The sequence below is a fragment of the Scleropages formosus genome, chromosome 3 (assembly GCF_900964775.1).
Source record: "Scleropages formosus chromosome 3, fSclFor1.1, whole genome shotgun sequence".
Lineage (NCBI taxonomy): Eukaryota > Metazoa > Chordata > Actinopteri > Osteoglossiformes > Osteoglossidae > Scleropages > Scleropages formosus.
Window position 1 is genome coordinate 19,255,525 of NC_041808.1, and position 24,122 is coordinate 19,279,646.

General features: G+C 40.4%; 1 protein-coding gene across 6 annotated transcripts; it reads right to left on the reverse strand.

The window, feature by feature from the left end:
• Nucleotides 1–1,820: 1,820 nt before the first annotated feature.
• On the reverse strand, nucleotides 1,821–18,760 carry LOC108935257 (phospholipid scramblase 1-like). Of its 6 annotated transcripts, XM_018753731.2 has the most exons (11): nucleotides 18,637–18,760; nucleotides 17,209–17,363; nucleotides 16,438–16,471; nucleotides 13,050–13,124; nucleotides 12,872–12,957; nucleotides 11,380–11,422; nucleotides 10,963–11,183; nucleotides 7,530–7,691; nucleotides 7,096–7,257; nucleotides 6,405–6,453; nucleotides 5,213–5,568 (listed from the first exon to the last, which is right to left on the reverse strand). In XM_018753731.2, exons 3-10 carry the CDS (start codon nucleotides 16,460–16,462, stop codon nucleotides 6,424–6,426), a joined length of 804 nt encoding a protein of 267 aa, XP_018609247.1. In that variant the 5' UTR covers nucleotides 16,463–16,471; nucleotides 17,209–17,363; nucleotides 18,637–18,760; the 3' UTR covers nucleotides 5,213–5,568; nucleotides 6,405–6,423. The 6 variants fall into 6 exon arrangements, with proteins under 6 accessions (XP_018609248.1, XP_018609247.1, XP_018609244.1 ...); XM_018753732.2 differs by lacking the exons at nucleotides 5,213–5,568; nucleotides 18,637–18,760 and adding an exon at nucleotides 1,821–1,886 and having other exon boundaries at nucleotides 17,209–18,268; XM_018753728.2 differs by lacking the exon at nucleotides 18,637–18,760 and having other exon boundaries at nucleotides 17,209–18,268.
• Between the last annotated feature and the right edge of the window lie 5,362 nt (nucleotides 18,761–24,122).

A 24,122-nucleotide genomic window follows, 5' to 3' on the forward strand; every position in this document is an offset into this window, starting at 1 on the left:
GTCAGAAGATCTGAGACATGAACATCAAGTGAGTGAATTGAGGTTTTTGGGGGAGACTCAGAATTCAGCAGAAGGTTATACAGTGATCCAATGCTTAATGACCTTTGGACCATTGATCCTGATACTTATAGGAATAGTCACCCATGGTGCATGAAAGAAGCTAGATACAAGTCAAATGTAGCAGAGCCTTTGCAGTATCACACTGAAATATCACAGCCCTGAACCCCAGTTAGGGTTCGTACATAACCTTTCTCCAGTACTAGTCCTTTTAACCCAGTGGTAAGCAAACGTGTTTCTACAGTTTAAAAAGCCAAGAATGAAAATTCCACCCATCCCACAGGTAATGTTTTCAAATACAAAGAAAAGTATATATAGTTCGATATAACTTTGTATGTTTTATAAAATATATGTAACAGTTGTTATTCCATACAGTGGTATTATATACTCAGTACAAAAGCAATGTGGTCATTTTACTTATTATCATTATTACTATTGTTGTTGGGTTGTGAAGCTTTTAGATTATGTTTTTCTCCAAACCAATTTAAAATGTTGAGCTACTTTCAGTAATTTACCCATTTGTACAGCGGGGTAATATTTACCAGAGCAATTCAGTGTAAGTACCTTGACCAAGGCTATTACACTAAGAGGTAAGATAGGAACGTGGGCTCTTTGAGTCCTTGTAGAAATAAAGTATAAACATGTAACAATAAACTCTGCTATTCAAATCATTGTGTTTTTCAGAAAGTAGGGCTGAGAACATGTGAAACTTGTGCTTTTGTTGGTGAAGGAATGCAGTCACGCACACAAGCCACAGTCATAAAAACAGCTTTACCAACACGACTACCTTTACACTAGCGAAAATAAAGCTTTAATCTTGCAACCAAAAGAAGATCATCTGATGATCAACAGTGTCAAACATTTGTTAGTAATGCTATACTGTGCCTCTAACAACATAAGGACCATCCGTGCGTTGCAGGGCGACATAGGTAGAGATCTTGAGGAATATCTTGGATATTTCTTAGTATTATAAACATTCATGAGCCCAATCATCTAAATGTCTATGACCAATGTACCGTGTATTGTGTCTCACACTCTATACTTGAGGGGCAGTCTCCATTGCACTGGACCAGTTGTTACCGATAATGAGTGAGCAAATAGAAGTATATTATAAAAGACTAGCTAAAAATAACATTTTTTTTGCAAATATTACAAAATATGATGGTGTTATCACTGTCATACATAAACTCCGGTTCCCCCGTGACCCCGTATGGGACAAGCGGTTCTGAAAATGTGTGTGTGTGTGTGTGTGTGTGTGTGTTTAATTTCAGGTTAGAATTTTTTTTGTCCTCTGATTAAGTTTCTTCCTGTAAGAATTCGTGGTAATTCGATCCCTCCACAACAGGAATTTGCCTAACGTGATGATTTCACTGAACAAATTAACTCAGTTAAGCGAGTTATGTCACAACACTACTCAGACTATTTTTGTTTAACCTTAGATTAGTTACCACAACATAGGTTCTCCAGTTTTGGATATTAATTTTATAGAGGATAGCTGTATTAACTCTAGAATTTGCTACCCCAGTTTTAGATAGTACAGCTCTGGATACCCCAGCCATGGTAGTTTCGGTTAACTAAGGACTGTCCAAGGCTTAAGTGCTGCAGCATTGGTTATCCCAGCACTGCTTACGCATTCAAAGCTTCCCTCTAGTCCTGATATTGACCAGCAATATTCTTCTGTTTGATCATGAAACAAAGCAACCCCAGTCCCGGGAAGATGGAAAACCTTGAAAGGCAGCCCAGAACCAGATTTCCTGAAGTGGTCTCGACTCTGAGTGTGTGCTAACATGGTTTTCTGGACTGGCAGTTCTCCCCTGGGACCAAGAGACCTTTGAAAATAAGAACAGAAACCAAAAATATGGCAAAGTAGAACAAAGCTCAAACAATGTAATATAATTACTGCAGACCAAAGCAATATGCATCACTGCACATGGTGAACAATTAAAAGGTTCAAACATTTATTAAAAACAGAGGGATGGGAGTGAACTTCGCCAGCTCGCCCACAAAATAGAGCAAATAAAGATACTACAAACAGCAGAATTGACATTTATTTGCTTAGGAGATATTTCATACCAGTAAATATCTTCCAGAAGAAATTCAGGTTAATGATGTTTCTCAAATGTACAACAATAGCACCCCTCCTGTTTCCCTAGTGAGCAGTACTTGGGTCCCTTGTCGCAACACCAGTCTAGAACTGCAAGGGTTCACAGGGTTTGAAGAAGTCTCTAAACTATTTTAGAGAACACCATTTAAAACAATCCTGCTGTCCACTGATGGGTCAAGGATCACAGGACCCTATTTCCTGCACTGTTTTCTTCCTTGGGAATAAACAAAAGACAACAAAAGACAAAGGATGGATAATCTGTAACAAGGAATAAAACTGTCCTGATATTTTAATACAGTGGAGTGACTGGGTGTGAGGCAGTACAGGGCAGACATGGAGTTTTTACTAGAGAAAACATATAATAAAATAGAAAACATGTGCTTTCTACAGCATCTGCATCCACAGCAGATACAGATCTGCAGTGCAATTAACTCCTATTCTTTGACAGACTATCAAATACTGCGTATAATGAGAGTTTTGAATTTGAATGACAGCACATTGTGTACGATTCATATGATTAGCACAGAAAAAGTAGGACTAATGCTAGTGCACTATCAACTGCTGTGAATATCAGTGCATGCTGTATTCTAGAAAGGGTTGCAGACACCCTACATCAGACAAGAGTATTTTTTTTAATTGACAGATTTATTGTATTATTTATTGATTGATGGATTTATTGTATTCTATAAAGTAGTGTTGTCTGAGATTTTTACAGAGAATAAATACTGACAGACATGTGTATGACTTAGTGTTTACTGATTGCTGTAAACAACTTTCGACTTACTGTTCCAATTGTGCACGGAAGTTGAGTGCCCAGTGTACGTCTGTGTCACCTATAAGCATTCTCTTATTAAAAAGCAGAAAGAAGAATAGTACGGTATGGTAAGTGCCGAGTCGAAGCTGACCCATAGCGACCACTCGTGTGGTTTTCAAGGCATGTCAAGGGAGGAAACAGAGGCGGGTTGCCAGGTCCTTTCTCTGCATGGCGGGGGAGGCAAACACAGGGAGAAAGACAGGGCCACCGCACCCCAAGCAGGACTCGAACCCCAGACCTGCCACACAGCAAGGCACTGGCCAAACCCACTGCGCCACCGCACCCCCCCGAAAGAAGAATACACTGCCTATTTTTGGTGAAAGCATTTACCATCAATTAGACTCAACGTCTAAGACATTTTCTTGTGACAAAGATGGGTTGAATTAAGTCACAAATTAAGAACACATACACAATGTCTACAACCGCTAGTCCTGAGCAGGGTCACAGCAAGCCAGAGGCTAACCCAGCAACACAGGGCACAGGGGACACACCCCAGGCGGGACACCACTCCACCACAGGGTACCCCAAGCAGGATTCGAGCCCCAGACCCACCACAGAGCAGGCCCCAGCCAAACCCAATGCACCACCACGACGCCCCCTACAAATTAAAAAGCTAAACCTTATAATTAAATTACTGACAGGCATGCATTTAGACCAAGTCCAAACACACCAAAGTGCTGTCACTGAAAAAACAGTCTACCAGCAATTCCACGACAATTATGATGATTATCTTCTTCACGTAGGAACCTTAAACTGGCACCTTCACATTCTATGTGCAGTTACATTTCCACAATAAAGGGTGGACAGAAGGAAAAAAGGGGTAGCAGCTCAAGTGTGGGTACAAGAAGTAAAAAAAATCAGACACAAATCAAGGCATGAAGAGTATTTGCACTATATCTTAGTATAGAATATATTAAGCATAAAAATTTATATATTCTCTATATACTACATAATGAATAATATTTAGAAAATGTTTTATAGGCCTTATGAACCAGAACACAGATGATGCTCTACCACTAATGACTCTCCTTTGCACTCAAGGTCAAGGAGTGCCCCCCCGCACTTGGTAGTGTATCTTACACTGCGGGTTGGTTTAGTAGGTTGAGGCTCTAAACTTTAATGAGCACATAAACATTTACACACACACACACACACACACACACACACACACACTGTCTGAGGCCACTGGTCCTGGGTGGGGTCATGGCAGGCCGGAGCCTGGACTGGTAGCACAGGGGACATGCCCAGGATGGGATGCCAACCCATCACAGGGCACCTGAAGCAGGACTTGAACCCTAGACCTGCCAGGGAGCAGGACCCAGCCAAGCCCGCTGTGCTAACGCACCATCCCCCGCCACATAAACATTTACCAAATCATAAATATCCATTGACTGGAGCTAAAAGCAAACATAACCCAGCCATTGTAATGGCAGCTATCCCAGATCTGTCTATCTGACGGAAAACTACAGTAGATTCTGTTTTTCGAAATTCCAAGTCCAGTTTAATATTGTTCAAGAAAAAGCTGACAATCTCTGAAAAGTGGAGTATATGGGGGAGGCAATGTTTATTGCTCCGAAAATTTGTTGTTCTTGTTGTTAGGTATTTTTATATACTACACATACAAACGTTTTATTATATCAAAATGTAAGCAGATATGCACATATGTATGTTCCTAAAAATAAATAAAACAAGTTCAATAAAAAAATGAAAAAAACAGTGGACAATAAGAACTGAGAACTGAAAAACACATGCAAACAAGGGGCTGCCTTGCAAACTTTGAGTGGAGGAGGCACTGAGACCGAGACCCGTGGCAGGCTGGCTTGGCTTTTCCGAAGGCACATTTCAACAAGCTTGTCCATCTTTAACTTTGTATGCAAGCATTATACATTTTTTTAATTGTTTTAATCCCTGACTTCTTTTACTGCATTCATCTATATACCTACTTAAAACAGATCTGAAAAATAACCATAATTTACAGTGAATTCAGTCCACACAGTAATAAACTTGCAATAAAGTTCTACACATTTAGAAATTATACATATTTTTATTTAAGCATTTTAAATTTGCATGTCACAATAAAATTAATTATTTAACCAAAATGCATTTAAAAATCCGTCATGACATTCATTTCATTAAGCAACCTATGAAATAAATTCTTTCAAGAAATAAATTATATTTTCAAAGAAGAAAACTGAGACTAAAAAAAAACGTTACTATAAAACATTTAAAATCGTGCCTTTAAAACTTGTGCTTAAAACTATACCTTCAATTTGCTCAATTACAAACTATACATGTGCGCATGTCCCAGCAGTACAATCAGTAATCTGAATTTTTTGGGTGCAAATAAGGCACTAGTTGTCTGTGGAGTTTGTCTGTTCCTCTTTTGTTTGTCTGCGTACTTCAGTTTCCTCCCTCTGAACTGCCTATAGTGAGTAAATATGCATGTCTGTGCGTGTAAGTGTGTAAGAGGGCTTTTTAATGGAATGTCTTCCATCCTAAATAGTGTTTTACACTTGGCTTTGATTCAATGACTAGTTGACTCATTCATTCTAATAACCGCTGGTCCTAATGCAGAGCAGTGGTGGTCCAGAGCCTATATTGAAAACAAAGGGCACAAGGCAGGACACACTGTGAACAGGCCACTAGTCCATCACAGGGCAATCACACACACACACAGATACGGATACAGGTACACAGATATAACACATACTTACATATACATAGTGGGTGTAGAAAGTATTCACCTGCCTAAACTGCTACGACAAACTGTGGTGTTACCACTGAAATTTACAACACATTTAAATTGCTGTTTTTTCAAATACACAATGAGAAATTCAGAGTGACCAATTCACCCGAAACATGTCTTTGGATTGCTTGAGGAAACCCATATGTACAAGAAAAGAACATGCAAACTCTGCAGAGACTGAGAGGACTGAACCTATGTCCAAATGCACAGTGAGGGGACTGTGAGTAACCAGCACTACTGGCAGAGCTATTGTGTTACACATAACAATTATTGTGCCTCAAATCTATATGAAGGTTCTAGTGCCCTCTTGCGTAAAACTAATATTACTACAGATGGCAGGCACTAGGCATATATTATATACTGTATATTACATATTACATTATAGACACTATTCAGTTCTTTGATCCTTTAATAACCCCACTGATCTGCACTTTCCCCTTAAATGTCAGCAGTAAAAACAACAAAAACAGCAGTAACAGGCACTTAACTTTGTACAGCAAGTAAAAAGCAAGAAAATTTGGTAGTCTCAGTGTTGTTTTGTGCCTCCTTAAGAATGATTTAAAGATCATTTCAGACAGTGATAACCTAAAACAAACACTGAATTTAGAAATTTAAATTAAGAAAAATCTATACTGGAATCTTTCTACTGTATAATAATCATTGGAGTTCATAGTTATACTTACATTTCTGGTGGGCATTTCATTAGTTGTTATGTTCGAAAAACATAAAATCCTAAGAGAGGAAGGAAAAAGTCAGAACTGTGACTGTGTGGATAAGTCAGCGAAGATATCCTCCCATGATGCACAATAAATCCTATTACCGGGATCATAACTCAGATCTGGACAGTGTCATTGGTTTCAAGAGCCCTTAGAGGAGAAACAGAATGGCTCCATTCCACTTTGGGGTAACAGCTGTGGCAACCCAGTACATACATCACTTAATATGGACCATCCCACTCTGTGCTCATCCAACTGAAACGCTACCCACAACCCGCCATACACTATGTTAATCCCACTGAATTTCTATCTGCTTATCTCACTGAACTGGTTTCTATCACATACGCTACTTGCTAGTAATTCCACCTATCCATCCACAAGTCATCCCAGTCTGTGTTAATCCCTTTGAACCTCTATTTATGACATATGAAAGTCTTTGTTAAGCCTACTTAAGTGCTTTCTACACCCCAATCCACTTGTGATGAATCCATCAGAATCTATTTCTATGACCCACACCATTCTCTGTTAATCTCAAGTACATTATAATTTTAACTGGTAACATACTAGTTACAGGATCCATAACCACTAAGTCATCTGATGTTTGGGGTATATAATAAATACAATATAGAAATGAGAAAGGAGGTTAAAAGTCACTTACAATGAGGAAACAGGCCCCTAGAAGGACAGCTTTAATTTTCACATCTAAATCCATGGGGAACTTGATTCCAAAATTGTCTGCATCTGTGTACATTTCTCGCAGAACACCTGTCCACTGCTTGGAGATTCTGCCCACATTTGATGTTTCATCCAAGGATATTACCTGGAGATATACAAGTGTCATATGCCTAGGGTTCATTACAAAAAAAACACATCTGATCAGTGCTGAATATCCCATTTATTTTACATGTGCAAGAAATTTATGTGCATAAACAGTGCAACCAGTTCAGTAAAGTGGCTCACTGAAAACAAAGAACTGAAAGGGTAAAAGAAGGCTCTTTTCTTTTACACCTTCAGCACCTCAGGCTGATTAAACTTACAGTGCAAATACAAATCAAGAAAGACAACAACTTAGTTTATCACTGCCTTTTTTACCTCAAAATTCACATCAGAACAGCACTTGCAGTCACAGCACGGACCAACAACTTTTAGCACGGGCTCCTTTCTCTCATTCTGGATGGTGAATTTTGGAAGATAAAAGTGCCAGTCCTGAACAATGAATCCAATAGTGTTCCCAGGGGGGCCCTGCACCTCCAGCTAAAAAAACAGGATACATATTCAAAACTTCACCAAAATACATAAAGAAACAACAGCTTTCTGACAGAAGTTGACAAAAATCACTTACAGATCAAAGGCCAAATTGGACTGTGTGCCCCAGTGTTCATGCAAACCTGTGTATAGCTCCTACAATTCTACTGCTGTGAATGTTTAGGTCCACCAGCACCTGACAAGTTATGCCACTGTCATAGCTTGCTGAATTATCAGTGGTCCTGTTAACTATAAATTCAATTTTATGTTTTTAAGGCTCCGGTTCCCCGTGACCCCGTATGGGACAAGCAGTTCTGAGGGGTGCGGTGGCGCAGTGGGTTGGGCCACAGTCCTGCTCTCTGGTGGGTCTGGGGTTCGAGTCCCGCTTGGGGTGCCTTGTGACGGACTGGTGTCCTGTCCTGGGTGTGTCCCCTCCCCCTCCGGCCTTACGCCCTGTGTTGCTGGGTAGGCTCCGGTTCCCCGTGACCCTGTATGGGACAGGTGGTTCTGAAAATGTGTGTGTGTGTGTGTGTGTGTGTGTGTGTGTTTAAATGGTAACAATTTGTGACCCTGCTCCCTTCAGCATCATCTGTCTGAATTATTACTATTATCGGCATCTGGAATAATGTAAGAGAAGGTCATCCTGAAAGCAAGAAGAGAGAAGATGACCTGGCTATAAGAGCCCACAGTGGGTGCAATAATTAAAGAGTGGAATCCAGTACAGAAAACAGAAGAGAGGTGCACTGAGCAGAAGAGGCTCACATTGCACAGAATATGGCCTGCCCCAGGTACTGAACAAACAACCTTGAACAAGAGCTTGAGCAGCAAGTATAGTGTTTGAGGTAAAATGGACTGAGCCCAACCCAATCCAATGTCAATGTATTGCTGTCCCGTACCCTACAGGGTTTGACTGAGTGATCATGATCATCAGAGATCACTGAGAAAAAAAGTCATTACTTTGGCTAAAAGTGTCTGAGAAGCTAGATTCTGGATCTGGGCTAGAGAACCTAACCTCCAACATTTTTAGCAATAGTATGGGCAAACCATGATCTCCTGCTGGTCATGTTAGCTCAGGCACTTCTCTTCCAACCAGCCATCTGGTCAGCCTTGGAAAGGTGACCCATCACAGTTCACCCCAGCACAGTGGATCCAACTCTATAGAAGGACCAGTGGTCTTTGAGACCAAAGTGTGCAAGGCAAACAATTTAACCTTATTTACCAGGAAAAAGGAATAAGGATTGAGATGGGACTTGACAGAGTCCCGCGTGCCTCCTGACTCTGAAGAAACCATTGCCTGTCACTGCTCTTCATGTCAATGCAAATACCTCAACAATGACCCTGATCAGACTTACTCCTGGTGTCTGCATAGGAGCCCTACTAATGTCATGCCCATACCCGCACCACAGTCGACAGCATCTGACACTAATCAAGCACCTGACTGAGCGCTCACTTTTAAAAGACCTTCCTCAGCTCCTGTACAACTGCGGAATCTCGCTGAGACAACCATCCCTCCTGCGCTATGTCTAGTTCTTCCTCGTCCCTTGCTTCTTGTCTTCATTTCCCGGCTTTTGACCCTTCGCTTCGTCCTCTGACCACGTCCTTGGATCCCTGCTCTCACTCTGACTGCCAATTAACTGACACTTCGCTCGTCCCTGATAATGAGAACTTGCCTGATCCCTTAGTTCCCAACGATCGATCCTGCACTTGGGTCCAGCCGCCCCCACGTCCTCGGTTCCATGTGACTAATAAAGGCTTTGATTTCGGAGGGGGGGGGGGGTTTTGACAACATCACCTGATCTCTGGAAAATGTGATCCCATATAGTCTTCTACCTCTGCTGAGAACCAGACTTCAGCCAGCTGCATGGGAGTTGCCCTGTGCAGGTAACCTCTTATTCCTTTCACTTGAGAGACACTGAATTCCCTGCCTTCTACTTCGAGTACCTGCCTCATGTCCAGTATTTGACAAAGGTGACCAGCTTCCTCCAACTATGGGAGCAAATGACTATGAGGCAGATGGTCAGAGACTGAGAACAAAGTAGCAGAGAAACTGACAGAAACAAGAAAGAAGATGAGGGGCTGATTTTTGTAAAATTTTCACATTTTTTTATGTTTTCAACATTCTGATTATGTTCCAGTTTTAATGAGGCTACCTCCCTGCTTGGTTTTCCTGTTTCAGAAAGACTTGATGTGTTTGAACTGCTACTATCTCCTATGCCTGTGTTCCATCCATGTAGCCTCTGCATCAAAATCAGCCATAATACTGCACGTGCATTGTCAGTACTGTAAATGGTTCTGCTCCTTCTATTCTGACAGCAGTACATTTCTATCGCATCTTATGTGCATTTCACTTACGCAGTCACAGCTTTATACAAGTGACCCTGTATTTGGAGTAGAACCTGTGAATAATGCTTATGAACACAGCATACTCCAAGACTGTCACCCTTCATCAACCTTCTCCCAGATCCCGGCAATCTATTACACCCAGATACCTTATACCATGACGCCTCAACAGATAGTTTAAGAGTGTTCTCATGTATTTACATACTACAGCTGTATAGTGTTTATTACTATATACACACACCGTCTGAAACCACTTATCCCAAGCGGGGTAGCAGCGTACGGGAGCCTAACCCGGAAACACAGGGAGCAAGGCTGGTGGGGGGGGGGGGGGGGGGGGAATTGGGGGAGACACACCCAGGACGGGACACCAGTCCGTAACAAGGCACCCCAAGCCGGACTTGAACCCCGGTCCTGTTAGAGAGCGGGACCTGGCCAAGCCCGCTGCACCACCGCACCTCCCCACTAGTAAGCCCGCTGCACCACCGCACCCCCCACTAGTATATAATGATGTTTTTTTACATGTTTAGAACTCCTGTTCCAGAATGTTACATGTTTAGAATTCCAGAATAACTGTTCTTATGAGTTAGTAGAACATATTTTTAATAAATTTGTTTTTTTCATAACGTATGTACTGCTATTGTTTAAACTCACCCTTATGATATTATATCCCAAGGTGTAAATGCTGAAACAGTTATATGTTATTTTTAGCTATATATATGTCAGTTCTTAGTGCCAGTGTAAATTGCAACTATAATAACCTTTATTACAGCCAATAGTTCTAAAGACATCTTAGATCATTAATAACTTTCTGTGGAAACTACTGGAACAAACTCCAGAAATTACCCCACTGGAACCTGCAAGTACACCGCCCTTTATCTGAGCCTGCACAAGACAAGCAACTAGCAGACACACTGTGGGTCTTGCGCTTTCTGAGTCCTACCTGCTGCAGGCAGCAGGGGAAGCAGCAGCTGCTGCACTTGAGAGGGCGAGTGAGGGTAAGAATTTCCTGGCCAAAGTTATCCTGAACGTGTAGGACAAAGGAACGCATGGGTCCGCAGCAGTTCCTGTTGCAACAGTCGTTCTCCTCTACCACAAAGAAGACCTGTTGACCAAGGCTGTTCTTCACCACATACTTGTTGTTCATCTCCCAGCCAAGCATAACTGTGAGTGAGGGCAAACAGGGTTATACAATCTCCATCAGCATTCTTTACCGATTATGATCAGTATACAGTACGGTACGGTATACAGTATGCAAAACCTGTATATAAAATGACAGTATCCTGGAGTATCAGCAAACTCCCAGCACCAGTACAAATCATTTTAAAGTTAAAATATTTTGTTTGATATGAATCAGTACCTTCCGCAAGCTCGACCTTCTGGTGAACAAGCAGCTGGTCAATCTGTGAATATATCAGTTGAGTCAGTTACAAATGAGAGCAAAAGGTTGCTCTAGGTATATGCATGAAAAACAGCAAACGTGCAGATCTTTACAACACTGACACCAGCTCTTGGGCTACACATTTGGTGGGGCAACCTGGCCTGGACAGATGGCCAGTAGAAATTTTCTCCATTTGTAGATGATCTTTAGGACAGCGAAGTGATTGACTACACATTACAGGTGGTCCCCAATTTACGATGGTTCGACTTACATGGTGAGCTGGCGATAGACACACACACACACACACATTTTCAGAACCGCTTGTCCCATACGGGGTCACGGGGAACCGGAGCCTACCCGGTAACACAGGGCGTAAGGCCGGAAGGGGAGGGGACACACCCAGGACGGGACGCCAGTCCGCCGCAAGGCACCCCAAGCGGGACTCGAACCCCAGACCCACCGGAGAGCAGGACTGCGGTCCAACCCACTGCGCCACCGCACCCCTTGGCGATAGACATTCAGTAGAAATCATACTTCAAATTTTGAATTTAGATTTTTTTCCCACAGGCAAGCAATATGCAGAGCGATACTCTCTCGCAATGCTGGGCAGCGGCAGCAATCTGCATCTTCCAGTCTGTCACGCAGAGGTGTGTATTAAGTGTATTAAATACATTTTCAACTTCTGATATTTTCGACTTCCAATGAGTTTCGCAGAACGTAACCCCATCGTAAATAGGGAACCACCAGTACTTCAAAATTGCTTTAACACACTCACAGGCATCAATAACATTTCTTGTATGGGACTCAAAGAGCTTTTTTAAGTTTGTCAAGAGCCACAGACCTCAACTGCTAACAGACTATATGTTTCTGGTGTTTACATAAGACAGTGCCCTCAAAGCTACGCTAAAGATGTTCTGAAAATTTGCCCCTGTTGTGGTGCATTTGATTATAATTTTAGGCATTTGTTGCAATGATAAAGGTAGGGATTTCTTTTCCTCCACAAGAAAATTGCATTTCTGTTGATTTAAATAGTACAAATGAGTTCAAAACGTGTTTTTTTTATATTTAGAAATCTGATCACCTTTATCTATCAGTATTGCTTAAATAAGAAAATATGCTTTTGTTTTAAAATGTACAAAAAAAAACTTTTCATGGGGTGTACTTACTTTTTCCACATTACTGTACTAAACTTATCGACTGATTGTTACTGACTGTAACATAGTGGTTGGATTTACAAACAAACTCAGTTATGATCCAACTTCCTACTGCACTTCACAATACAATTCACATAAATAAAATAAATTCTACAAATTCACAATACAGTGTAATCTTTAATTCAGTCAGAATAATTTCACTTCTTTTTTAATGAATAATAATCATGTAAATCAAACTAAACGTGATATGACAAGTCTGTTCAAACTATCTGTGTACAGAATCACAATGAAAGGCTTAAGGATATAGACCAACATACCTGTGTCAGGTACTCGAGTCCTGGAGGGCAGCCAGGGGGCCGCTGTGGAACCGGCATTAGCACAAGTGCATTTGGAGGCACGTAGCCTTGATTAGAGTGAGAGATAACAATAACTCAGAACAAACCGCACAGGATGGCATTCAAAAGTGTACTCAATACTCCAAAACAATGGATTTACCTGGTGGTACGGGTACCGTGGAAGGTTCTGGTGCAGGAAACACTTCATTTCTTCTAAAAGGTTTGTTAGTGTTTGCTGTAACAAAATACTCATTTAGGACACAAACTCTAAATACACTAGTAAAGACAAAAAAGCAATATTATCACAATAGCTCATGTTACAGTATTTTAAATTGCATTTTCCAGTATAATCACAACTGCTAACTTTAAACTTTTAACCACAATAACACTACAACATTAATGCATGTCATGGGGACCTACATATATGACAGCTCTAATTAATAATACAGTATGGTGCAGTACTTCAACAACAAAAGAGGTCTTTGTGTTGCAAACATTCAAGTGACACATTTTTTAAAATACAATTTTCTGTTTTTCATTTATTTTTATTTGTATTACAGCAGTCCCCCCTTATCTGCGGGAGATATGTTCCAAGACCCACGGCGGATGCCTGAAACCGCGGATAGTACCGAACCCTATATATATATATATATAATATTTTTTTCCTATACAGAAAAAGAAAGAAAGAAAAGTAAGGACCAATACCCAGGTCCTCATAAGTACTGTACTTATGAACAAATACTAAATACTACTAAATAATAATACTAAATAATACTAAATACTACTGTATTTTCCAAAAATGTGTTGGAAGACATCACTTGCATTTCAGAATCAAGCCATTAGTTAGCAGTAAAATGCACGTAAACAGAGAAGGAGTGTAGGACTAGATTAATTTGCCTCACAGTGTTGAAAACTTGTATGATGTCTGTTAGTGTCTGTGATCAGTAATAGCATTTTTATAACATGAATCAGTCAACAATCAGCACTGAGTAGGAATTTTTAGGAGACTACATGTTTTTAAGATATCAGTGATTTATTAAATTATTACTCTACAGGCAGTCCCCAGATTACAAATGAGTTCCATTCCTAAATCTGTCTTTAAGTCGGATTTTTACATAAGTCGGAACAGTTAGGTATGGTTCATGTCTAACGCCAGTTATTCAAATGCTTGTCATAGTATACAGTATATGGTGTACCTTTCTATGCATAGAAAACATTAAAGAAACACTTCCAGATACACTAAAACATCTTTAATATAACAATAGAATAATAATAATGCAATGTAATGATGATAATAATAACAATAATAAAAGTAACTACAGTATTTATAATAGAGAGAGACATAGAAAGAGATAATAAATGTTACTACTGTCATGATGAACAAAGGACACGGAGGAGGCTTGACCCAAGTGCAGGACCGTTTATTCAGAATCAAAGGACTAGATGTGTTGTCATGGTCGGGAATGGGCAAATGGTTAGTCAATCAGCGAACTAACAGAGGCGAGGATCCAAAATCATGGTTGAGGGACCAGGCGGGTGGTCGTTATCAAAGAGACGTGGAATGGGACTGGGGAACAATGAGGGACAGGACTTGGAAGAGCAACGCGAGGTATGTTTGAGAACGCAGAGGGGACCGTTGTTCGAGTGAGATTCCGCAACTGGGAAGAGGTTGGGAAGTGTCTTTTATAGCCGAGTGCTCCGATTAAAGCTGCTGGTTGAGGAATTTATAATAGAGAGGGGAGAGAAAGAAAGAAAAAAAAGGGTGTGTGTGAGAAACATTAAAGAAACTTTAATGTTCGCTTTTCTAGCGTTCGCTTGTGTTTCACCTTTTTTTGATCACTTTATTATTTCCACTTTAGTTTCAATCATGATCGTTTTCCTTTTCTTTGATGCATCACATTTATGCTTTGGTGCAACGGTTAGGAGGGTAAAAACAAAAAAAAAAATTAAAGCCAAATAGAGTAACACACAAGTCACTGTTAACAGAAACGTAGTCCAACTGAAAAGAAGGAAGTCTTTGTCCTACCTCAGACTCATGTGCCGCCCAAGAGCAACAAACTGCTGTACACGCACAATGTTTTGATGTGCGTCACAAAGTAGCTCCTGTTTGTTATTACAAATCACTGTATGTAACTCGAATTTTTAATATAGTAGGCTTTTCGGGGGGGTTGTAACTACGGGTTGTACATAAGTAGTACGTTCATAACCAGGGAACTGCCTGTACTATTAAGCTTTAAAGTGATTGTAACATTGTCCTTGGATATACAAAGAAACCCAGTTACAAACAGACTTAGGATTCTAAGCTGAGCAACCAACTCAGGAAAGCATTTAGGACATCTGCTATAAATATGGCTATTACTGTGGCATTTGATTACAAAGATTTGGTTTATGAAATTGCTAACTTTTCCTTAGTTACTTTTGCAAATTTATGTATTTGTACGTATGCACCTAAATATCAAATTTTTAACATTTCCGTTTCACATAGGGGGTGCGGCGGCGCAACAGGCTTGACCGGGTCCTGCTCTCCGGTAGGTCTGGGTTCGAGTCCCGCTTGGGTTGCCTTGTGACGGACTGGTGCCCCATCCTGGGTGTCCCGTCCTGGGTGTGTCCCCTCCCCCTCCAGCCTTACGCCGTATGTGTTACCGGGTTAGGCTCCGGCTCACTGCAACCCCGCTTGGGACAAACGATTTCAGACAGCGTGTGTGTATTTCACGTAGTTTTAAAGTCTATAATCAACAATATAAGCCAGTACTGTACTTTCAGATGATATTTGAAATGCTTTAACTTAAAGTATATTACTACTATTAATCTATTATATGCCGTGAAACTGCGTGTCATTTCAAATAACAATAGTGGCATACCAACCAAATGAAGTTCAATAATACCATATATTACTGTGCCACTGCAATAGATAAGAGGGGGGAGAATTTTCATGATAACAATGTACAACCATTCTTAATCAGACTTTTGTGGCCTCTGAGAAACTTCTGTATCTACAACTACATCTGCTGAACCAGCCCACAGAATTAACTGAAACAAGAAACATGACTTTCTTCAGAAACCTTGATCTTACATTGTGAATCCATGGGAATGATCTCCCTCAGAAAACATGAATATGTTTGCACCTATAAATAATATTTTTAATTAAATTATGGTTATAAAATCTGTAGTTAACAATATCGAAGTCAAACATTATTCTTGTATCCCCTGTCTGCTCTTTAAAGCTTATTTGTATTTGTACTTAAGAGCAGAGGAATCTATTCTGTCAAAACCTCCTAAAATATGTACAGTTCACATCTTAATATGACCCCACTTTTGTTCCCATAAGAGAGATATTTGACCAGCTTTAGAAAATGCCGTAAAGTTTCATGCAAGTTTGTGAGAACCCCACTGCCACAGCAGCTACCGTTCACTAGACTATTGTGGCTGTGTGGTGAGCAGAGTTGACATGCCACAATGAGAAACTAACTATGGCTATAGCTGAGCTATCAAAGAGAATAGACTAAAACAGGAAATGTGAGAATTCCTCCAGAAAGCTCTTTTCTTACTTTGTGCATCCATGGAAATGTCCATATACTTTCTCTGTAAGCATAAAAACAAAAACACCGTTACATATGGCAGCAGAACACCAGATTAACAAGCATAACATTTTCTTCGAATTATAACACAAGCTTGTTGTAACTAGTTGATTCCTTACTACCACAAAATACTAAAAGGTTATTCATGAAACAGAATTAATTTATAAAGTGACATACCAGTGATATCAGACTTGGATTCCTTGAGAAAATGTACAAAGGCTAAAATGTTTAAAGTATTTCTGCAACGTTTTAAAAATTTCTGGGAACTGTTACGTGACACAAAATGTTACAAACTGATATTAACAAGGAAGTGAAATACACACACACACATTTTCAGAACCGCTTGTCCCTTACGGGGTCACGGGGAACCGGAGCCTACCCGGCAACACAGGGCATAAGGCCGGAGGGGGAAGGGGACACACCCAGGACAGGACGCCAGTCCGCCGCAAGGCACCCCAAGCGGGACTTGAACCCCAGACCCACTGGAGAGCAGGACTGCGGTCCAACCCACTGCGCCACCGCACCCCCTTGGAAGTGAAATATTCCACGTAAAATACATTTACACTTAGACACTTTTCTGCAAAGCGACATACATCTGCGAGTACAATACAAAAAAACTGCATCCTAGCAGCAGAAGGAGAGATTTGGATGCAAAACTATGGTATTTGCAGGTTTTATAACAAATGCAAATGATCTTCACCAAACACCCCAATTAAGAACACTGAAAAGCAAACTACTTACGTATGGAAATGGGTGTAAACAGAAAGACACAGGCAGTTATCTCCGGAATGCCAACGCACAGCTCCGTGAAGCTCCGATACACGTCGCCCCTGCAACTGTTTCCCTGTGTCTCGCGTCACCTGGGTGATAGGGCTTTGGCCTCAAGCCAAACTTCACTGTCCAGTTGAAACACAAACCATGCCCACATCCAGAGACACGTTAGCAGGTGTCAAAATGCAAATTCATTTTGTAAGAACATGCATAAACAACACGGTGCATTTCTAAACCCTATGGGGCCTTTACAAAACACCTGTTGTTTTACCCTGGATAAGACTAATGTTGATATCATTAGTACATACTTACAGTATATTGCTATATTGCCAAACACTGCAATAATATTGCCAACTAAATAACTAAAGTGCAATATTATTGGTAAATTCACTAATCACTCAGTAGTCATCTCCAAGTACTATTTTAAAAAATATTAAACTTTGCAGGTAGCCACAGTGTATTTCAGCAAACTGAAAATGACAATATTTGAAGAAATAAAAACAAAAATAAAAAAACCTAACAGGCGCCACAGTGAGTTTGTATCTTCACATCTCATGGGTTTTTTTGTATAGAAATGTCACTAGTGTGCAGCGCAAGAGACATTAAGGTGACTGAAGTGAACGAATTAAACTTTGGACCGGTTCATCACATGAACACTGTCACTGGCCTCTGCTTTTGATTCCCGAAAAGAACATTTTATTGCACTGAAGATTATCGCAAGTGATTAATCAGGTACAGACTAGACCAGTACTGCCGCGGTTTATCTACATGATCGCGAAGCCCAGCAGGACTGACGAAGCAGACGACGCTTCGTTAAGAAACGCCGCCGTTCCCCACAGACAACACACTCGACTCGTTCCCTCTTTTTCCACACTTAATATGAGCGTCTCTCTCCCCGTATTCATATTTAGAAACATTTTTATTCCAACCAAGCTAATAATCTGTCCGATGAGTGACGAAACTGAAAAGCCTGAGGGTTTCAATCTCTTACGCGCCGAGTAGTTCGTTTAACTCCTCGACGCCTAAGAGATTGTACCGTACCGCGTACGGTATAGAGAAACACAGTGAATTTTTGTGCGGATGGTATTATAGGATAAACATAGTGAACTATTGCAAATGAACGTGTAGTAGTACATAAGAAACGTCGCGGGCTGGGAAGTACACCGATTACCTTGGTTACACTCGCCAACAACAGTCAGTTGTAACCCAACACCTGCTAGCTGCGTGTGCCAAGTACCTCAGTTTACGTTATTCAGTCGTAACACATTTAATTATTATATCATATGTATAATATTAATATAAACATTAACAGGTCTGCGTCGGTACACTCCTCAAATGTGTGTGTTTTTCAGTTACGGCGGTGTAAAACAAATAACAGTTGGCAGAGCGCAAGACCACCTATTTCACTAGAGGGTTTGCTCGTCCGGACACTTATCTCGACTCGCGCACGTCCTCGCGGCAGGTTGCTGCTGGCTGTTGATCGCGCGCGGCGGAAGTGCCAACCCCTCGAGCCGAAGCGGTTACGGTAATACGCCCTAGTTTCCGCATAATTTCGCTGTTCTGTGGGTCTGTTCTAATACAGTTTCATTTACTGACAGCTCAAGCATTAAATGCAATCGAAGTGAATAAAGAAGAAAGATCGCGGCTCTGACACACGGTGGATGTCTTTACTGTAACGACCCGCGTTACTGAGTTTGAGGGGAATTGATTTATTGTAAATAGTTGGATTGTGGGTAAAATGGAATTGTGTTCAACCGCTGTGGGAACTCACAGGGAATAAGGGGGTTAGTGTGTTGGCCTGTGAAAAGGGGAAATAAGCCTTAGGGATGCCAAGCAGGCTGGTTTGCGTTGCAGTTTATAGTAGCTGGTCTTGTTGATTTTTATTGTTTTGTTTTTGATTAGTGGTATGGCTGTTGTTAGAATTAATTTATTTATTGAATAAAGGTTTTAGTAATCGGAAATGATAAATGGAGAAATTTATTCCTGTCAAGTTGGACAGTGTGTGGAACCAGACACCCTTGGGCTGGTGATCCATTCTGATCCGTGTGATTTTTGAAGCAAAAAAAATGCAGTTTCTGGAGGAAAAGGGGTCCTTGGGTCGGAAGCATTATTTCCTTATTCTCACGCCTATGCCTCTTGCTGTGTGCCGCTGTCTGTGCATTCTTTTTCACTCCATGTGAACCAGAGTACATCCTTTGCCACTACAAATGTAGCAGTGTTACTCATATGCATACAATTTACAGAATGTTATATGCACTCATACAGAGCAGTGCGTATGGAACATGACCCTGCACATGCCAAGGCCTACACCTGCTGATCATGCTGGTGTAACCATGCCGCCACACACACACATAATTACTGTTAACTGACATGCAGTTGCCATGTCTCCCCTGTTTAAGCCCCTGCTTAACAGTGAAAAAGGACTTGTCCTGGAGAGAGAGCCTGAGAAGGGCAGTTCTGCTTCCTTCCTTTTTCCTTGACATGTTGCCCAGCCCAAGACTTTCACAATAAACACCATTGAATTTGGAAGCCCTGAGTCTGTGACCTCTTGTCCCAGTAACTGGGTGGCGCAGTGAGTAGCGCTGTTGTCTCACAGTTCCTGAGTGGTATGAGAGGACCTGAGTTTGATGTCTGTGTGGAGTTTGCATGTTCTCCTCATGTCTGTGTGGGTTTCCTCTGGGTGCCCTGGTTTCCTCCCACAGTCCAAAGACATGCTGTGCAGGTTCACCCATAGTGTGTGAGTCACACTGAGAGAGTGTGTTTCACTGATATATGGATGAGTGACCCAGTGTAAGTAGTGCACCTAGTAGTGTAAATCACTTTGGTGAATATGGTGTGTGGGCTAATAACACTACACAGAGTTTGTTGGAAGTCGCTTTGGAGAAAAACATCTGCTAAATAAATGTAATGTAAATAACCAGTACATTTGTTATTAACTTTATTAATCTATGATATTTGACTAATGTGGAAGGGTACATCAACACATTGTATTCAATCTTGCTGTGTAGGCCTACTGTAATTTCAATCTGTTTTAGACTGAGTTCAAAAGTTTCCATCCAGCTCCTGAATTTTGTTACATGCCTATCTTATGGCTGTCAAAATACATTCATTAATTTATATATGAATGATCAGAAGGGAAATTTCAGTGGTAGGATAAGAGAAAAAGTGTGTTTCTCGACAAGAGAGGTCATTTAGGTTCTGTTTAATCTTTTAATACTGGAGGCACATGGACCTCAGGGATTCTGTTAGCAGACGCTGTTCCCCAAGGTGACGTATATCTCACAGAAAAATATAAGGAGTGCATTACATTAGCAGAAAGAGAGACTTGGATGCAGACACCTGATTGTAAAGTACAGTTCATTTGTCACCTTCCACCATATGAACCAGTACACATCATACAAGTAGCTGCATAAAGGTTTATGTTTAAATGTCTAACACTGCTTTCTGTCCTCATCTATAAAGCTAGTTGTGGTCCAACTTCATTACAAAATGGGTTTTCTCTAAACAATCAACCATGGATTTTTTTTGCACTAATAGTAATTTTTGTAAATTTGTGATTTTACACTAATAGTAATTTTTGTAAATTTGTGATTTATGCCTTGTGTTTTCCTTTCCTTATGTCCTTACAATTTATGTCATAGGCTGCTGAGAGGATTCACAGAGTAAGAATTTCATTGTATGGTGTAACGAATTGTTTACGTTTACTGTACACATGACAATAAACTCTTGAATGTGGAATTTAATTGCAAAAAAGACCACTGTCGTACTGACGGAATCTCATTACGATATTACGTCTTTCAATCTTCGGCCACCAGATGGCAGTACATTACTAGAAAAATAAGTGTTTTCCCCAACACAATGGGTTCGAGACCGGGGTTTTCCGGCCGCAACGCTTCATACACAGAAAACATTGGCTCCAAGGTTTTGTAGTATGGCGTGAGAGTGACCTGCGTTTCACTCTGTGTAAATGTAAATATAATATATATATATATATATATATATATACACACACACACCAATCAGCCTAAACACTAAAACCACTGACAGGTGAAGTGAATAACATTGATTATCTGGTTACAGTGGCACTTGTCAAGGGGTGGGATATATTAGGCAGCAAGTGAAGAATCAGTTCTTAAATTTCATGTTTTGGATGCAGGAAAAATGGGCATATGTAAGGATCTGAGTGACTTTGACAAGGGCCAAATCGTGATGGCTAGATGACATCAAACCACAATTCAATTTATAGTAATTTAAAAATAGTGAGAATAAAAAATAATCTAAACAATTTCCTATTCAATCCCAATTTTTGACCAATCCATGCCATAACCATAAGCAATATTCCTCAGTTTCAAGTCTCTTCAGTCAATGAAGGCTTAATTATACAGAAGCATCTCAATATATTTATGAACAAGGCTGTTTAAAAAAAAAAAAAAAAACTGACCCAGAGTTATTTATGACATGTTATAAATAAGGAAGTACGTTAATGAATCCTGGCCATAATTATACTAGGATGTTTGTAGTCAACTGCAGCCCAAGGATTTTTTTTAACCCCTCACATCATGTGAAATTCACTAGTATCCAATAAAAGTGCAATAATCAGAAGCAGAATCATAATTATAAGAAATCTGAAAAAATAGAAGTTGGTATTTACCTTGGAGTGCACACACTGCATATTGACTCAGAGCCAGAGGCAATAAATTCATTATTCAGCTTTTATTGACTGTAAAACAGTAAGAGCAACTTCTGAGTTATAAACAAATCAAGTTACGTCCAGATTTCTTCTCTTGCTTTCTTGAGTGCCATATGTATTTGAAAATCTATAAGGGAACAGTACGTGCTTTATAGATTAATGAGTTTAGATTGCTCAAACGAACTGCAAAGTGCAGTATGGTACTCTAATTGAAAAGGTGGGATCATCACAAGTATTGTGTTATCCACAAAGCCTTCAGAAGAACTATTCTGTTTTGTTCATTTAAGTACACAAAATGTTTGATGCCATTTCCATTCGAGCTATGTATTCAAGGTTCACCCCCATCAGGTTTTACTTCGGCTTTTAAGACCACAGTTTTTGTCTCCTTTAAGCAATTGGAATTGTGTAACAGGCAATGCGTGTGGCTTTAAGACAGAAGATTTCATAATGGTTTAAAGGTCTGATGTTGAATACTAAGTAAGCTTATAATAAACTGCTTCGACTTTATTACTGTTCCAAGCACTACGAGCTAGAATGTTTCCTGAGGCTGTGCTTGTGCAGCAGTACAGTGGATTTGTGAAGGTTTGGCACCGGTGATCTGAAGCACTGAAGACCTTTATTCCAGTGAATGCAACTTCAATAACAGTAGGTTCTCAGTCTTCACTCTCCATCCATCACTCTCTATCCAGGGCCACAAAAATGAAGATCCACTCCTTATAGGCATGACAGATTGGAACCTACATGTTCTGTTAATGTTGTTGTGCCCAGCATACATTACTCTGATGTCCAAACAAGGCTGAACCACTAGGAAACTAAAATAAGTAACTGAACAAACAGCATTTTGCATGCTATTAATGTACTTTTTTAAAAAGATTTGGCTTAAGTATTTTAAAAGAGATGCAGCTGTTGAACATAACAGTAATCATTTTATTGGAAAGAAGCTTTTCAGTGAGTTGAAAATATATACATGATTAAGGTCTACGCCTCTCTGACACGGGGTTTCATAACTTTCTTTTGCCTGATTATTAAAATGTAATTGAATTCCAATATAGCAGGTCAGGTCACTCCAACACAGGTGGCCCAACCACTAGCGCTGTTGTCTTACAGCACCTGGGTAGTGCAAGAGAACATAGGTTTGATTCTCTGCTTAGTCTGTAGGTTCCCCCATGAATTGTGGGTTTCATTCCAAAGACATGCCAACCAACCAATTTTAATAACCTCTTGTCCTGAGCAGGGTCATGGTGAGCCAGAGCCTATCCCGGAGACATTGAGAGCAAGGCTGAAGGGGCACACCCTGGACAGGACACCAGTCCATCACAGGACCACAACTAGTTACTGAGGCACACAGCCGGGCGAAGACACTGGAGTAATTGCAGGGCAAGCACCTTGCCCAAGGGCACTACAGCCGGAGGCAGGGATCAAACCGGCAACCACTCCAACCACAACGCCAGCAGCCACCCTCTGAAGAGGTGCTTTCAGGTGAACTGATGATTCTAAATTGCCCATTGCACGTGTGTGTTTATAAGAGCGAGTGTGTTCCATTGATGTATAGGTAACTGACTCAGTAGAGGTAGTGTATTTTGTATTGTGGGCTAATGCTAATTCAGTACCACTTGGCTTTGGAGAAAAGTGTCTGCTACATGATACTTTATTATCCTGCATTTGTAACAAATAAGCAGTAATTAATGAAGCAGTATGCTTCCAAGTACAAATGAATATTTAAGATTTAAAAACTAAACCAAACAGCAGTTAGACTGTCAACCAAAAAATATATGTTACTATATTTATATCTTTTTTCCTTTTCTTTAGTTGGGACAATAATTTCTTAACTGTTAACAGAATGATCCAAAGGCTGAGTTTTATTTGATTTCATTCAAGCTATTAGCTAATTCTGAGACAATTAAAAAATTACATCACTTGCACTACATGCCGATTAATAACGTAGTACGTGGGGTAATCAGCAACCAACAGGCACATGCATGAGGAATTGGAGGGCTGTTAGGTCTTCAGACTTTTTCTATATCACAGCAGTTGCTGCTTTAATTAAAGTGCAGCAGGTAGTGTTTCTGTTTTTGTTTAGTAGTGTTTTCTATAGGTGACTTTTACAGCATTTAATTTGCTGTTGGAAATACAAATTGTTTCATGCTGTTACAGCAAAATTAACTGAACTCAAGAACTGCTGAAATGTATTTAA